The following is an 18,446-nucleotide window of genomic DNA, read 5'->3' as shown; positions in this document are numbered from 1 at the left end:
CACATTCATCAGGTGTTCTGCAGCTGCTGCATAGTTACCAGTCCTGAAGATAGCTTAAGTTCATGGCTTGATTTTGCAGCTTGGGTTCGTAGCTTGTGGCGGCTAACTGGCCAGGAAAGCTGGGCACAAGGCTGAGCTGGATCTCTGTTGGGCAGGCACCGATGTTCTTCCATGTTGGCCGCAGAATGTTACCCAGAGTCTCTCATCTCACCCTTCTTTTTTATAGGCTTTTAGTTTGGATTCAAAGTCTATAGGTCTTGCTGTGTCACGCTTCCTCTGGGTTTAGATTGATCACCCATCAATTGCAGGCGTGACTTTCAGCTTTGGACCTGGCTTTGATCTTCCTTCTGTTGTTCTGTTGTCCTTTTCTTTTTAGGGTGGATGCTTCTTACTTTGTTTAGGGCTGTTGTTTAGGTCTTCAGCCGTTGGTATTTGAACTTTATCTCATCAGGACAGGCTGGGGCTGGAGGTTGATTCCATCATTCATACATACCTCATTCACACATCTAAACTAAACTAATAAGATTACAGCAGGGTTTGCAAAAATGAAGGTTAGAGGAAGCTTTTACAAAATGGAGTGAGTGTTTTAAAATGGGGTTTGAATTACAATATGGAACAGAAGTTACAGTATAGGCAAGTGTAGTGAATGGTGAACAGAAGTTACATTAATAAAGTGAACAATTGAAAACAATTTCATTTATCAGTTCTACAAACCTACCTGGTTAGCCAAGTATATAGAGAGAGTGACATATATCGGGAATGGCCAGTATGGCAGTGACCAAATATCAATATATTTTTATGGTGAATTGGAGTGTAAGGTCACATTAAATTTTGTTACACACCACAGGCATTTATACCCACATCTTGATTGGGCAGGTGGTGCTTCCATCAGTCATCTAGTGTATGTATGGCATAGGCTTTAAACATATAGTAAGGCCCTAATTTATGTGATTGGGTTCATTAGCAATCACCCTATCAAGGGGGAGCCTGCAGCCCTGTGGGCCAGCTTACCTGTATTATATTCATTGCTTTGTTATTCTGTTTTATTATATTTAGTAGTAATGCAAAGAACCTGCAGGCTTTTATCCTGTAAGATCTGGCTTTAGCAGATGGCATGAGGCTTGAGGCCTATAAATCTTTGGCATAGAGAAATTTAAGTAACTCATAAGTAATAGGGAACTGAAAGTAGCATGCAAGAGGAGGAATTTTTGTTCAGAATACCAACATCAGCCACACACAGAACACAGCTGACACCAGCGTCTGGAAGGTTCCAGACAGAATGTCCGACTGCAAAGGTGCCATGACAACAAATTGACATGTATGCTAATAGGGTAACATCCTACATATACTAACTTATAGAAAACGGACACCTTACGGAGAGGAAATACAAATAAGGACATCTATTGAATATGCATTAGACATGGCAGCGTCAGCGTAACCTACAATAAAAGTAACATCCAAGGGGCAGCAGAGGTAGAGAGACGTAGACCTTGGGAGGGGACACAAGGGAAGATGAGGACAATGGCGGTGATGAGAAAGATAATGGTTAAGTATGTAAGATAATGGTTAAGTAGGTTAAGAAAGACAAGGGTGTGAGCATGGCTATCCAAATGTACTTTCTGTATTATCTTTATCTGCCTTGTTGAGTTTAAGTGTGTGTATAACTTTGCTAAATTATTAATAAATCATATATTTGTATAAATACACCTCTACCTCGATATAATGCTGTCCTCAGGAGCCAAAAAATCTTACTGTGTTATAGCTGAAACCGCATTATATCGAACTTGCTTTGATCCACTGGAGCCCCCCCCAGCCAGAGCACTGCTTTACCACGTTATATCTGAATTCATGTTATATTGGGTCGCATTATATTGAGGTAGAGGTGTATTTATAAAGGGTCTCTATGGTGTGAGTGTTGAACCTGTGCACATTGGGGTTCCCAAATTATATGATAATTTTTCAATAATCTTAATGGGCCTGATCTTGGGACAAGAATCTGTTAATCCTCAAATTACAATTATATATACCCAACTTTGGGTCAGCCTACAAAGGTGATCGGGAACAGCCAACGTGGATTCACCAAGGGCAAATCATGCCTGACCAACCTGATTGCCTTCTCTGATGAGATAACTGACTCTGTGGATATGGGGAAAGCAGTGGACATGATATATCTTGACTTTAGCAAAGTTTTTGATACGGTCTCCCACAGTATTCTGGCCAGCAAGTTAAAAAAAGTATGGATTGGATGAATGGACTGTAAGGCAGATAGAAAATTGGCTAGATTGTCGGGCTCAACAGGTAGTGACCAATGGCTCCATGTCTATTTGGCAATGGGTATCAAGCGGAGTATCCCAGGGGTTGGTCCTGGGGCTGGTTTTGTTCAACATCGTTATTAATGATCTGGATGATGGGATGGATTGCACCCTCAGCAAGTTCGCAGATGACACTAAGCTGCGGGGAGGGGTAGATACGCTGGAGGGTAGGGATAGGGTCCAGAGTGACCTAGACAAATTGGAGAGTTGGGCCAAAAGAAATCTGATGAGTTCAGCAATGACAAGTGCAGAGTCCTGCACTTAGAATGGAAGAATCCTATGCACCGCCACAGGCTGGGGACCGACTGGCTAAGCATCAGTTCTACAGAAAAGGACCTGGGGATTACAGTGGATGAGAAGGTGGATATAAATCAGCAGTGTGTCCTTGTTGTCAAGATTGCTAATGGCACATTGGGCTGCATTAGTATGAGCATTGCCAGCAGATCAAGGGAAGTGATTATTCCCCTCTATTCGGCACTGGTGAGGCCACATCTGGAGTATTGTGTCCAGTTTTGGCCCCCGCACTACAGAATGGATGTGGACATTTTGAAGAGTCCAGCGTAGGGCAACGAAAATGATCAGGGGGCTGGGACACATGACTTACGAGGAGACGCTGAGGGAACTGGACTTGTTTAGTTTGCAGAAGAGAAGAGAGAGGGAGGATTTGACAGTAGCCTTCAACTACCTGAAGGGGGGTTCCAAAGAGGATGGAGCTTGGCTGTTTTCAGTGGTGGAAGATGACAGAACAAGGAGCAATGGTCTCAAATTGCAGTGGAGGAGGTCTAGGTTGGATATTAGGAAACACTATTTCACTAGGAGGGTGGTGAAGCACTAGAATGGGTGGGTTATCTAGAGAGGTGGTGGAATCTCCATCCTTAGAGGTTTTTAAGGCCCGGCTTGACAAAGCCTGGGATGATTTAGTTGGGGATTGGTCCTGCTTTGAGCAGGGGGTTGGACTAGATGACCTCCTGAGGTCTCTTTCAACCCTAATATTCTATGATTTTATGAAAAGCTTAGTAGCTTGCTTACTGTATATACTCGTTCATAAGCCAATTTTTTTTAGTAAAAAAGAGAAGCATCTGAGAAGGGGGTCAGCTTATGAACAGGTATAGAGAGGGAGAGGAGGGACACAGCCCCTCCCCTCAACAGAGGGAGCAAGGAGAGACAGCACAGCCAGCAGGGAAGAGGTGGGGCCAGAGTCTCTCCACTTCTGGCCATGCTGCACTCCCCCCAGCCTCTGAAGCAACTGCAGCTCCGGGGCTGGCAGGCTGCAGCCGTGCCGCTCAGCCCCGTCCCCCAGAGCAGGCTGCAGCCATGCCGCCCGGCCCGCTGGAGCATGCTGCGACCATGCAGCCCAGCCCACTGGAACATGCTGCAGCCGTGCTGCCTGGTTTGGCCCGCCGGAGCAGGCTGCGGCCATGCCGCACAGCCTGCCGGAGCAGCTGCAGCCAGGCCAGAGACATCCTCCCCTGGCCCTCCCCAGATAAAGTGGGAAGGGATGGGATGGGATGGGGAGAGTGTGGGGGTCCCGGGCTAGGGATGGGGTCATGTGGGGGGTGGTCACAGGGGTTACTCCCCTGATCCCCAGCTTCTCCCCCACATAAAAATTTCCCCACCAGTTGCTGTCCCGGCCCGTCAGGGTAAGCCGCTGGCACACCGGGACACTTTGTTTACTTAGGTTTACCTCCATGCCTGCCGATGCTCGAGGTAAACGAACCATCTCAGCTGCTAGCAGCTTATCCTGATGGCCCGGGAGCCAAAGTTTGGCGAACCCTGAATTATAGAGTTGTCTTACGAATGGGTCATAAAAATTTTCCATTTTTACTTATCCATCTTGGTGGGGTCGGCTTACAAACAAACCGGCTTATGATCGAGTATATACGGTAGATTTTAAGCTGTTGGGGCAGAGGCACTTGTTTTTTCTGTGTCTGCTCAGCACTCAGCACAATGGGCTCCCAGTCAAATAGCTTATTGAATCTTTTGTTGTTTTATAAACATGCTTGTTCCCATGAGTATATACAATTATAAAAAAAGTTAAATATCTAGTAAGCTGGATGCTACAAACCATTTTAGAGTTCCATGAGAAATTATCTTCGAATTCCTTATTTTTATAACAACTTAATCAAGCTCATTATTAAAGCAGTAAAATAATAGTACCAAACTGAACGTATCTTTTGGTGTTTCACCAATCAACAGTAGAGAAATATTTTGCTCATCAGCCATGCCATCTGATCTGCCACTACTAAGCCAACAAAGCCTGCCACTGAAAAAGAGTTAATTACCTCACAAAACTGGCTAATTCCTGGGGTGTGGCTCAGTAGCAGAAAATGTACAGCCATCATCTCTAGAATTTCAGTTGTTGCAGGTGCCTTAGGGTAAAGGATGTTTCCCTATTTTAATCACTGCACATTGTTAAATGAAGTTTCACTCTTGCTCATTTTAATTATCAATTCAGGCCCTATGTCTAATGATTATTATTTATTTGCATCTTAGTCATTGCCAGAAGCTGGGGGCGGTCCAAAGTAAGAGACCCTAGTCAAAGAGCTTGCAATCAAATGAGGACATTATGTTTTAAAAGGAGCCCTCTGGATGGAGTTACAAAGGATAAAATGGTAATTACAGACCTGTGTATTAACTGGCTGCATAGGGAAGCAGCACGGCCCAATCCCATGTTTTGCTCTTTATAAGTCAGAAGTTCTCAGACTGTTCCTAGTTCTGCCACTGACTTGCTGTTCATCATGGGCACATGTCATAAACAGATAAGTAAGAGTTAATAGAACAGAAGTACTTCATATCTCTTTTGCCTGTAAAGGGTTAACAAAATCAGTGAGCCTGGCTGTCACCTGACCAGAGGACCAATCAGGGGACAGGATACTTTCAAATCTTGAGGGAGGGAAGTTTTGTGTGTACTGTTAGTTTTTGGTTGTTGTTCACTCTGGGGGCTCAGAGGAACCAGACGTGAAACCAGGTTTCTCTCCAATCTCTCTGATACAGGCTCTTATAAGTTCAAAATAGTGAGTACTAGGTAGATAAGGCGAGTTAGGCTTATGTTTGTTTTCTTTATTTGCAAATGTGTATTTGGCTGGAAGGACTTCAAATTTGTATTTTGCTGAAAGGATTTTAATTTGTACTTGTATACTTAGGCTGGGAGGGTATTCCCAGTGTCTATAGCTGGAAGACCCTGTAACATATTCCATCTTAAATTTGCAAAGATAATTTTTACTGTTTTTTCTTTCTTTAATTAAAAGCTTTTCTTGTTTAAGAACCTGATTGTTTTTTTATTCTGGTGAGACCCCAGGGGGCTGGGTCTGGATCCACCAGGGAATTGGTGGGGAGAAAGGAGGGAAGCGGGAGAGAAAGGCTAATTTTTTCTCTGTGTTAAGATTACTTTCTCTCTCAGGGAGAGTCTGGGAGGGGAAGAGAGAAGGAGGGGGGAAGGTGAATTTTCCTCTCTGTTTTAAGATTCAAGGAGTTTGAATCACAGTGATCTTCCAGGGTAACCCAGGGAGGGGAAGCCTGGGAGAGGCAACGGTGAGGGAAAGGGTTTACTTTCCTTGTGTTAAGATCCAGAGGGTCTGGGTCTTGGGGGTCCCCGGGCAAGGTTTTGGGGGGACCAGAGTGTACCAGGCACTGGAATTCCTGGTTGGTGGCAGCGCTACAAGTACTAAGCTGGTAATTGAGTTTAGAGGAATTCATGCTGGTACCCCATGACCCTTTTGGACGCTAAGGTTCAGAGTGGGGAATTATACCATGACAGCACATGATCCCTGGAGGTAGAAAACTTGAGAGAGGAAGGTTGTAGCAGCGTGTGATGACTGTCAGCTCCCCTCCATCAAGAGCCCACAAGACAGTAGCACAGCCTGAAAAGTGTGGGGCAGTGGGGGAAGTGGAGCATGGCCAGGATGCCAGTGAGACTTCTATTGAACACCTGGTGAAAACTAAAGCTGCCCTCCCCTGGTAGAACCCTGAGGAAGGGCAGTGATGGAAACATGTCCTGCCCTTCCTCTGGCAGTGAATCCCTAACCCATCCCCACAGAGTGCAGCAGACTTTGCTGGCACAGGGCTAAATCATGCCTTTTCCATGAAACCTCAAGCAAAGGGCAGCACGCTGTACTCTGTGTAGAGAGGTGTGGGAAGCAGACTGGCTTTCAAAGTCATACTCTGCTTCGTGGATTCCCCCTTTTTTTCATGTGAAAAGTTCTTAAAATAATTCCTAGAGTCTATCTTTTAGAAAAACATCCAATCTTGATTTAGTAATTGCTAATGATGGAGAATCAATGACCACTAGTAAATTGTTCCAATGGATAATTACCATCACTGTTAAAATGTACACCTTATTTCCAGCCTGAATTTGTCTATCTTCAATTTCCAGTCATTGGATCATATTATACCTTTCACAACTGGACTGAAGAACCCATTATTAAATATTTTTGTTCCCTATGTAAGTACTTATAGACTTCAATCAAGTAACCCACTAGCCTTCTCTTTGGAAGCTAAATAGATGGCTTGAGTCTATCACTGTAAGGCCTGTTTTCTGATCCTTTAATCGATCTCATGGTTCTTCTCTGAACCCTCTCCAATTTATAAACATCCTTCTTAATATGTGGACACCAGAACTGGGCACAGTATTCCAGTAGCAATCAGATCAGTGCCAATACTGAGATAAAATAGCCTCTTCATTCCTACTTGAGATTGCCTTGTTTATGCATCCAAGGATTGCATTAGCCCTTTTGGCCACATGTCACAGTGGGATCTCATGTTCAGCTAATTATTCATCATGACTCTGAAATCTTTTTCAAAGTCACCGCTTCGCAGAATTAAGACCCCCGTCATGTAAGTATGGCCTGCACTCGTTGTCCCTCGATGTATACATTTACATTTGGCCGTATTAACAGGCATATTGTTTGTGCCTAGATTACCATGTGATCCAGATCACTCTGTACCAGTGATCTGTCCTCTTTGTTATCTAGACAGTTGAAGGCTGGGAATCAAACTTGGTGAGCCTTCCTGTTTAAGAATCCAAAGTTTAATAAATGAATTGTGTACATCTAAAAGTCTGAGCCACGGGATATATTTTTGGCATGACATATCATATATATTGCTTTTTTCCATTTTTACTGTAGTTTTTTGTGAATCCAGGGACTATTTTGCATCTGTCACTTATGATATTATGAAGTTTGTTGTTTTTTTAAAATCTCATACAATGTTTTTACTGATACATGATATTCTAACTATTTTCTTAATACTCTTCTATCTGATTTTGTTTTGTACTAATAAAATGATACATTATAAAAACCTTTCTAAATAATTATTTCTTGTGTTGTAAATGTACAATATGATCAGGAATTATTAGTAATAAACGTGTCCCACAAGGATAAGGTGATTGAAAAGAAATGAAGTACATTGTACTGATTTTCACTACACATTTTTCAGGGGATGAATGTCCCTAACCATGGAATCTCAAATCCTCAGCCTCTTCTATGGAGTGATCATGCTGCACATTTCTTTCTGATTTGTGCAAAATCCTTCCTGAGTTTTCCCAAGCACTATATTTCCATACTGTGATGGTCTGTCCCCTCTCTTCATCCCTTACACACTATTATAATCAACTTTGTACAAGTGTGCCTTGTGAGGTATCATTTGAAAACTCATAACTCACTGGTCAATATTGTCCTGATAAAATATGTGTGGCAACATTCTATATAAAGTTATAAGATCCCTCTGTATGGTGTTACCAAGGCATATTCCAAGTCTGGAAAGCAGCCAAACCAGTTCTTACAAGACAAAGGGCAAGCTGATGCCTCACCCACTGTAAACAAGGTCAAATGGGCCATCTTCTGCTAAATGGCTATTCATTGGCAGGAAAAGGGACACGGGCAAAAAATCTACATCTTAAAAAGAAACAGTTTGGGCTTCCTGTCCACAAAAACTTTTTGTCTCCTGAACCTCAGCTGGAGATGCTTCTCAATTAAGGGAAACAACTATCAGAAGGGAAGGCAGACATCCCAAATCATTCTTCCCTTTCTCTCTGCCCATGACACCTGAAGAACAAAGGAAGCAGTGCTGGACTGGGGAAGAAATCCTGACTGAAAGAAGTTCTGCCAGTAGGACTGCTGAACATGGTGAAAGAGACCTTGCTTTGAATTCACTCTAGTTTGTTAAGTTAGGCATTAGTTTCATTTTACTTTTATTATTTTTGTAACCAATTCTGACTTTTATGACTCATTATTTATATTCACTTAAAATCTATCCTTTGTAGTTAATAAACTTGTTTTATTGTTTTATCTAAACCAGTGTGTTTAAATTGAAGTGTTTGAGAAACTCCATTTACGATAACAGGACTTGTACATATCATTTTCTATTAATACAATGACAGACTTTATATGCACTTGCATTGTCTAGGAGAAAGTTGGGCAGTACAAGACACACATTTCTGGGGAAAGTCTGAGATTGGGAGTTTGCTGGTGACTCTCTGCAGTGTAATTCAAGAGTGGCTGACTACAGCACTCAGAAAATATAACTGGGAGTATTTGACATGTTAGAGGCTGTGTGAGAGCAGACCAGGTATGGTTGCTCTCACAGCAAAGCAATGTAAAAGGCACCTCAGCTTAGAGAGCTGAGGGGACACAGCTATTCATTGGTCCAGATTGTTCCCTGGTACGTCATACATACCCATCCCTTTCACTTATGAGCAGTTCTGTACTTCACCATTTTTGTTGTTGTTGTTCCTTTTCTTTAAACATCCTGTCATAGTATAATTCCCCACTCTGAACCTTAGCGTCCAAAAGATGGGGTACAAGCATGAATTCCTCTAAGCTCAATTACGAGCTTAGTACTTGTAGCGCTGCCACCAACCAGGAATTCCAGTGCCTGGTACACTCAGGTCCCCCCAAAACCTTGCCCTCTGGATCTTAACACAAGGAAAGTAAACCCTTTCCCTCACCGTTGCCTCTCCCAGGCTTCCCCTCCCTGGGTTACCCTGGAAGATCACTGTGATTCAAACTCCTTGAATCTTAAAACAGGGAGGAAAATCCACCGTCCCCCCCCCTCTCTCCCCCTCCCAGACTCTCCCTGAGAGAGAAAGTAATCCTAACACAGAGAGAAAATTAACCTTTCTCTCCCCCAATTCCCTGGTGAATCCAGACCCAGTCCCCTGGGGTCTCACCAGAATAAAAAAACAATCAGGTTCTTAAACAAGAAAAGCTTTTAATTAAAGAAAGAAAAAAAACAGTAAAAATTATCTTTGTAAATTTAAGATGGAATATCTTACAGGGTCCTTCAGCTATAGACACTGGGAATACCCTCCCAGCCTAAGTATACAAGTACAAATTAAGTCCTTTCAGCAAAATACAAATTTGAAGTCCTTCCAGCCAAATACACATTTGCAAATAAAGAAAACAAACATAAGCCTAACTCGCCTTATCTACCTAGTACTCACTATTCTGGATATATAAGAGACTGTATCAAAGAGATTGGAGAGAAACCTGGTTGCACGTCTGGTCACTCTCAGAACCCAGAGAGAACAACCACCAAACACTAACAGCACACACAAAAACTTCCCTCCCTCAAGATTTGAAAGTATCCTGTCCCCTGATTGGTCTTCTGGTCAGGTGACAGCCAGGTTCACTGAACTTGTTAACCCTTTACAGTCAAAAGAGACATGGAGTACGCCTGTTCTGTTAACCCTTAACTATCTGTTTATGACACATCCACTTCCAGAAATTGCTTTTATTGACTAATGTCCCAGTCCTGCAAGCACCTATACACTTTACTTCGTGTCTCATGGTGATACAGTTAAACCCATGTATTTGCAGGATTGGGACCTACAAGACTTAATCATGACTAATGAGCGAGTAAAATGTGCTGGGTTTATATGTGATGCAGTGTGCAGTCCCTGGTACAATCCCTACTTGACACACTATGGTTGGGATGGGGCACAGCAATGCTATCTGGGGCATTTCCCCCTCCCGCTCACATAGTGGGGGACATAGTGGATCAGTTGAGATTCCCTCCTGTGTTGCTACCCATGATATCAGTACACACTGCAGGGGTGTAAAGAGAAGGTCTCTTGTACCTTTTGCCTGCAGTAGCTGGGCCACATTTTGGCCATAAACCCACACTTACTTAAGGGAACCATCTGAGTTTTTGGAGCTAGTGACTAAATAACTGAAAAAGATTCTAATATGAATTTATTTTTAATCTGTTTGATTGAGATACCACTACAGAGTAATTCATGTCTTTAGTATTCCTAGGTACTATAGGTACATGCTTATCAGAATTGTTTGGAATATTAAATCCTATTAATCTGTTGATCAAAACATATATATGTAACCCTTTTGCAAGGCGGAGTTAGCACCAATAAGGGTCAGGATCAATGTCTCGGGGTTTCTCTTAACAGCACAGAATAGAACGAGCTTGAGCCCCCACCCGGAAATCTCAGAAAATTAAACATCACCCCTGGGTAGTGGTACCTCTAAGTAGCCATACTTCCCTCATTTGCAAGCACTTAGGCTGTGTATAACAAAATAAAACTTCTATTAAAAGGGGAAAAGGGGACCCAACATTAATATCACAGCCACAATTCAAAAGTATGTGACTATAGGCAAATATACACCCCACAGTGCATTGGGCAGTGCCCTTTGCCTCAGTTTCTTGCCTTGCAATGTGAAAATCCAACTAACAGATGTCCCTTAACATGCCGATGCCATCTCCCTCTGCTGCATGCCACTCACAGTTGGCTGTCCTTGGTTAGCAAAGATCCAAAGTTCAGAAGTGTGTTCATCTCCCATCTCTAGGGGTACATTGAGAAATGCCTCTGCTGCTCCCACCTCTCCAGCTTGCTCACTGCTGCCACTGTCTCTCTGCCACCATTGGCCACCATTCTTTGCTGCTGCTGGATCACTTGATGATTACCTGTTCTGGTCGTTCCCTCTGGGTCACCTGGCACTGGCCACTGTCGGAAGACAGGATGCTGGGCTAGTATGACCCAGGATGGCTGTTCTTATGTTCTTAACAAAATGTCTCAGAACGCAATCTGAAGCAAAGATAATTTTTCTGAATTGCATAATGTTCCAGTAATCAAGATAATTTTGGAACTGATCTATTCTCAATTGACATTAGTAATAAGAGATGTAAGGACTATGCAAGTCTTATATATTTTCTTTTTTAAACATGTGTCCTTTCCATCCACTTCTCTGAAGCACGGTATTCTAATTATAGTCTTCATCTTTTTATCAAATAACTTCTGAAGGATGCTACATATTGTATATAGATTATTGATTTAATATAGATTATTGATTTAATAACAGACTATTTCAACCTTCATCAGCATATGTCATTGCCCAAACAGGCAAACACAGTAGGTTCTACCAACCCAGGCATTACAAGAGCTAGATTATATTCTGTGACATGAACATCAATCCAGAGTAATTCACTGGAGTCAGAAGACTTACTTAGGATTTACAGTGGAGAAAATAAGATCAGAAACTGGTCTGACAATCATTTGAATTCATTTGAGTAAGAGATACAATTTAAATAAATAATACAATGCCATTTGTAAGCAAGAAATGTTTCTTGTTTGAGGTTCTTCCTACTATCTGGTCTGAGTCTGTTTCCTATTAAGTCAATAGGAGAATTTCCATTGACTTTTGTGGGAGTTGGAATGGACACTATGACTCTGAACTCTAGCAAAGTAGTTTCAATGCATGGCATAAACACCTTCATTTGCAGAAGTTAGAGTAAACAGGCTCTACTAGAGACATGACTGAATGAACAAAGGTGCAATTTAGTAACTGAGTTGCTCAGCAGTTTCAAAGAAGCTGGCCATATGGTAGGTGACACTGTACCTCAGGGACACTGATGGAGTGATGTGTTCTTTGTCACAGGATTTTAAAATCACTGATGTCCCTTTCTAATTAGGGTGACCATCTGCTCTTCATTTGATGGAATATTCCATTTTAAAATATAGATTAGTGTGGAAAATTCATATGGTCAAGAAGAGAAGAACAAATATTTCTGTTAGGCAAAACATGTATAAGCTTTACAGAAAAATGGGTCAACAGCGTTCCTTTATTGCTCAGTGCTTCATTAATAGCTCTGTGTGGATTTTTATTACAGAAATAGAAAAATCAAATAATAACGATATCACTTTGTTCTTTTGATGCTTTTCATATGAGAATTTCAAAATGCATTACAAAGATTGGCAAATACAGTTCCAGCCCTCTCATTTTTATGTCAGCTTGTGAGGAAACAGATGTTGTCAGTAGCCTGCTAAGCGTCCCAAATTATAAAAAATATTTTTTTGTTTTAGGCATATTGTGGGGGTGGGAGAGGGAAGTGCGGGAGGTTGATGGAAATTGGAATGAAACAGGCAGCATATATTAGAAGGCCTGAGAAAATATCTTTAGGTAGATTCTGACTAAATTAAATTTCATGTCTCAGCTGTATGCACCTAGAAGTCACTAACATGTAGCCTTGCACATATTCAGACATCTGGGGCAGTTTCAGAGAAGCTATTGATTGTTTGTTACTTCTAGCCATGTTACAATCCAAAATGAAGAATTTTAAGGAAATATTTACTAAGCAAAGGAAAACATTCACAAATTATTGTTAAAATGTTAAAAACATCAAGTGCAATTCCTGTATATTTATTTTGGATCACGTCTGGCAAAATGCATCACTGGTTTGTCCTGTTCAGATAACTTAAAGAGACAATATAAATTTAAATATTAGTTCAGAAACTCAGATGGTGTAAACAAGCAAAGCTCTGTTGAAGTTAATGGTGCTACCGTTTACAGCTGATGAGGACTATTTTAAAATAGTGTCTATTAAAACTGGTCAGATTGATTTGAATTTTGGTGAAAATTTTTCTCAACATCTTGAATTTTGAGGGGGCAAATGGAAAATTTTCAACAGTAGATTTACAACTTCTCCCCAGTTTTTCAACCAACTACAAAGCCTGTCAAAAATTTTCAAATAGCAAAATGTTGATATTGTGAAACTTCAAAATTGTAAATGTTAACAGAAGAAATACAGTCCAGCTCTAATATCTATTTAGCATCTCTAACCTAGGATAGCTGTTCTCTATACTTCACATATTTTTATTTTGTTCTAACGTGTAGCTTTGGGAGCTGCAAATCTCAGGCCAATGGATTTACACAAGGATGAATGTTGATAGTTACATAGTGTTTTGAACACTCTTGTAAACAGCCTGGGAGAATGCATATGGAGCAGAGCCTCCAAATCTGAGCTGCTGCTTTCTGAAGCTTTCTGGTGCTTTTCCACAAAAGGACAAGCACCTCTGTTTCTAGAAAAGCCATGGAGCACAAAAAGACATTCAGACCAGAAACACCTCGTCCCTCTGTGATTGGAAGGAGGGGTAGCTGGGCAGGTGCCATTCTATAGTGAGGTTGCTATTGCAAGGAGTATTGCTACATTGCTACATGTTATTGCCACAGTGACGTGAGGGACTTAGTCTTTCTGTTAAAATGCTGGAGTGGGAATCAGGTGGGCTTGGTTCAATTCCTAGGTCTGCAAGTCTTCCTGAGTGACCTTTGCTAAACCACTTGATCTTGGTGTGCCTAGGTTCCCTACATGTAAAAACTCTGTATGGAACCAAGAATAAAAATGTCTGAGTTCCACACACATGCAGAGTGGGACATCAAAGGGTAGTGCAAAGGGGTGGAGGGGAATGCATCTGCTCTCTGGCAGCTGATTTGCCATAGATGCTGAAATGAAGAGATTACAGGAGAATCTCAGCTTCCATTTTTTTTTTAAAGTAAATTTCTAGCCCTCATGGTTTCAGAGAAAAGCTGGCAAACATGGAGTGAACCTGAAAGGCTTGGAAACCAAAAGAAAAAAGACCCCAATATTTATTATTTTAAAATCTCATGATTTTTAAGCTAACCTTGTAATTTGAGGGAGGCCTGGCTGACGCTTTTTGAATTGTTGCAGGTTAGCAATGCTGGTTGTGCCTGTTTCCCTTGGGGACACACGTAGTTTTCCCTCATTGCTTTTTAATGGGAAATCTTTGGCCATTTCTTATCACTGGAGACACAGGGCTAAGATTCCGCAAAAGGCTTAGTCCCCTAGCTGCCATTTTAGCTGCCTAAATTCCAGAATCAGGGATTCACAAATCCCACCCCCCCAGATGCCACCAAACACTGTAGGTGCCTAAACTCCCCCAGCACCTACATTTTTGAAGTAGAAGTTCCCTAGGTGCCTGCAGACTGGTGCCTCAGGCTAGGTGTCTGCCTAAGCCCCAGTCTACACTACAGAATTACGTAGACATAAGGCAGCTTCTGTCAACCTAATGCTGTAAGTGTCCACACTAACATCTAGCTCCTGCCGATGTAACTTGCCCTCTCCACCCACTTAATAACACCACCTCTGTGAGAGGCACAGCGCTTAGGTCGATGTAGTTAGGGCGAGGTGGTGTCAGTGTAGAAACAGTGTTGCTTACACCGAATGCTGTTGCCTTTCAGAAGCCAGGACATAATGACAGTTAAATGAGTGCCAGCATGCCTGGCAAGGACGTGCATCGCAGACACCAGGAGCATAGTGTGGACGTTTAAAACCGATTCAATTACTGCGGTGGCTGTACATCGATGCAACCTGGGTGGAATCAATTCTGTAGCACAGACTTGCCCCAAGTTCCTGTGTGAATCTAGCCCAGGGTCTTTCTCCTGCGGCTGATGTTTGCTAGGCTGCAGTAGAAGTGCCCCCTGCCCCTTCTGTCCTGCTCGGGGAGTTTGTGTCTCTCCCGTTGCCAGCCCCTGGGCACTCAGCCCCGGCCAGGCTCCCGGGGCGCAGGGCGAGGCTGGCCGAGCGCGTGGCGGGAGGCGGAGTCCCTGCCCCTATTAGCGGCCCGGCCCGAGGCTCTCGCAGCTGGGAGTGGATCATCAGCGGCCGGGGGCGGAGCTCTGGGGCCCTCGCTCTTAGGCGGGCGCGCCCGGCCTGGTTTGCGGGGAGGGCACAGCCCGGTCTGCAGCACAGCGCCATGGGGAAAGTGCTGGTGCTCGCCCTGGCCGGGCTCCTCGCCGCCCTCTTCGGGGAGAGGCTAATGGAGTTCCGGTAAGTGGCTGCAGCCCCGTCTCAGGGAGCTGGCCCGAGCCGGGGCACGTCGGGAGCTTTGTCCCCTGGAGAGACTGGCGAGCTCTGGGGAGACCCGGGGTCTGTCCGTCTAGCTCGTGCTTTCCTTCCCTCGCGGGGGCGGGGTGTGTCCACAGCCCCGCGTTCGCTGCTTGAAAGGGAACGGCCCCGGGTGGGGAAGCGAATTAGAAGTCACTCCGGTCTAGTGGGAGCTCTTTGGTCCCGCACGTCCTTATCGCCCAGAGTTCTTGTCCTTCTGCATGGGGCATGCAGAGCAGAAGTGCCAGGCAGAGAAGGCTCGATTGTGCATTCCTCCCATGCCCTCATCGGCTGGCAAAGCTTGCCCGCGGGCTTCAGGCTGAGTGCAAAGCTGACTGGAGCAGAGCGGTGCAGGACAGAAGAGCCTGGCTTTGTAGAGCCTGGATCGCTGAGCATCTGAGATTATTACATCATAGTTTAAAAAAGTGGTTGTCTGCCTTCCCAGGGGATTGCAGTTCATCTCATTGTCTAGCGTGGCATGCAGCCTGCCCATATAGAAATGCCACTGAATATGTCGGAGGAAGGGAGAGTTTAATGTAAACTACCCTGTTATCCTCCAGATGCAGTCGGAGCGCTTGCTTTGTTTGCTTTTGCATTGGTCATTCTAAGCCAGGCTTGAAACTAACTTCAGAAATATTCTCCCCAGTTAAATCAGATTTACAGTAGGTTGATGTCCTAGCTGGGTATGTCAAATCCTTTTCTAACCCGAGCTAATGGGGTCTGTGAAGTATGAACCTTAAGCGGATAGCTTTGTTTACTTGCATGTTCCTCGTCCAACAGAGGTCATAATGACTGAGGGTATGTTGGCACACCGTCAAGATGGTAAATACAATTTCATCAGGTAGTCATTTAAAAAAAATCTGTGTTGTGAAATAACTTAGATTGCAAAAATAAATAACTTTTTTTTTTTAAAGCCAGAACTTGTGAATAAACAGCCACTAGCAAACCAGTTTGTGTACTATCTGGAACTTGAACCAATATACTTCCAGTAAGGAAACATGGCAGTTTCAACTTTCAGAGGAGTTTTGAGTACTGAGATGAATACTAAATGAATCAAAGCTATTAAACCCTAGAAGTAGAGTGTACGTATAGCAAAGGCTAGTAATACAATATTACAGAAATAGCTTATCTGGAAACCTAACCATGTAAGTTTAGTAGCTTTAGGCTAGAAAAGTAAATGTGAAATTAGTTTGGGCTGGCCCACACTACGGGGGGAAATTGATCTGAGATACGCAACTTCAGCTACGTGAATAACGTAGCTGAAGTCGAATATCTAAGATCGGATTACTCACCCGTCCTCACCGCACAGGATCGATGTTCGCGGCTCTCCCTGTCGATTCCGCAACTCCGTTGGGGTTGATGGAGTTCCGGAATCGATATAAGCGCCCTCGGGGATCGATATATCGTGTCTAGATGAGACGCGATATATCGATCCCCGAGCAATCGATTTTAACCCGCCGATACGGCGGGTAGTCTGGACGTAGCCCTAGTTAGGTGACAGTGGAGTCCTTATCCTGGTAATAATGAGTGATGTAAAAATATTTGCAAGAAATCAAAGGAACAACATTTAAATGATTTAAATTTTAGATCTAACGTAGCTAATTACAAAGAAACTTTTTGTTACTTATTTTTGTACAGGGTAGAGTGCAGTACAAGTGTATTAAGAGAAGTATTGTGTTTTGAACTAAATTCAGTTCAGTGCTGGTCCTACCACTAGTCTGAGCACTAACTGGGAAATTTATTGACACCAAAAAACTGCTACTGTTATGCCTCACATTGCAGGGATCTTGATAAAGTTCTAGCATTCCCAGTTTATTTTTTGGGTGAGCTGTTTCAGAGCACAGTAAGTAGCAGGTCCCTGTCAAAAGCTGAATAAGCAGGATTGAAGTAATATTGAAAACTGGTGAAATGAAGTTGTATGCTAGAAACAGATCAAACTAAAAGTGCTTTGTGAATATTCTATTTTTATTACTTTTTTTTCTGATGTGTGCATGTGCTGCATTATAAGCCTACTATAGTGCAACCTTGCTAATACAGCAGTACTGCCTGGAGACTGGAAATGTACAACTTCAGATAAGAGTTGAGACTGCTGTCTAGTTTCCTCTAATACATACTGGAAGGAGGAGATTGGAAAGTGAGATTTTTTTTCTTAATATCTCCCGCTCCAAAAGAAAATGAAAATTAAGAAGTTCTCTATAGCTTTGCTGCTATTCACATTAATCCCTTGCGTTCTGGCACATCGTGGTCTGGTGATATGATAGTGGAAAGGGTCCTATCAATCTCTGTCTTTTTTCAAACACATTTAACATGATTTCTAATACTCTTGGAGGTGAAAAGTGATTAATTTTGTATTAAATTGGTGTATGCATCATACTGTATTGCTAATATCTACAGCAATGGAGGCAGCTTATTCACATCCTATCTCTGCTGTGGGGTCCGAGCATAGTAAGAATTCACACTATTCATGGACTTTTGCCTCCACTTCTTAAAAGAACAATTCTTGATGTAGCTGAACTGCTGTATTTTCAGATGTGTGATTGTTAAAGGCATTGACACTCTACTTATTTTCCTCTTGTTCTTATTATGCTTTAGTTTTAAAAATTCATAATAATAAATAAGGTCCTGATCCAGTGTCCACGGACATAAATGCTAAAGCTTCCATTGACTTCTGGCAGATGCTAACTTTCTCCTGAACACTTGATGCAGAGAGTGTACTTCAAAAGCTTCTATTGCTTTGAATTTTTGTTGTTGTTTTTAAACCATTTTTGTATTCCTCAGATGTAGAAGAAATAGGTCTCAAGCAAGAAACAGGAGAAACACTGTGATAGTCACATGAGGATGTTCAATGTTGCATTTTTTGTGTTGCAGTGGTGGGATAGGGGTTGGCTGGGAGTGTATACTAAGGTTATTTTTTTGAGACATTTCCAAGTGAATTTCCTAAAGAGATGAGGATCAGTTTCTCAGTTATAAATTTTGAGACATTGTTAGAAATGATAATATCCTTGA

At 42.7% G+C, this 18,446-nt stretch overlaps 1 protein-coding gene across 2 annotated transcripts in view; it reads left to right on the top strand.

Annotated features, from left to right (window-relative positions):
* LOC127045558 (serum paraoxonase/arylesterase 2-like) overlaps positions 1 to 18,446 on the top strand; it is a 152,700-nt gene that overhangs the window by 65,642 nt on the left and 68,612 nt on the right. The window contains exon 1 of one of the 2 annotated variants that reach the window (XM_050941741.1): positions 15,236 to 15,383. The exons of the other annotated variant lie outside the window; for it this stretch is intronic. Within the exon in view, the coding sequence (XP_050797698.1) occupies positions 15,310 to 15,383 (74 nt within the window). The 5' untranslated portion in view covers positions 15,236 to 15,309. Of the gene's footprint in view, positions 1 to 15,235; positions 15,384 to 18,446 lie in introns of those variants that run through there. 2 annotated transcript variants of the gene reach the window in all.

Source organism: Gopherus flavomarginatus, chromosome 2 (assembly GCF_025201925.1).
Source record: "Gopherus flavomarginatus isolate rGopFla2 chromosome 2, rGopFla2.mat.asm, whole genome shotgun sequence".
NCBI lineage: Eukaryota > Metazoa > Chordata > Testudines > Testudinidae > Gopherus > Gopherus flavomarginatus.
The sequence above is the reverse complement of the archived record's forward strand: the minus strand, read 5'-3'. Positions and strand labels throughout refer to the sequence as shown.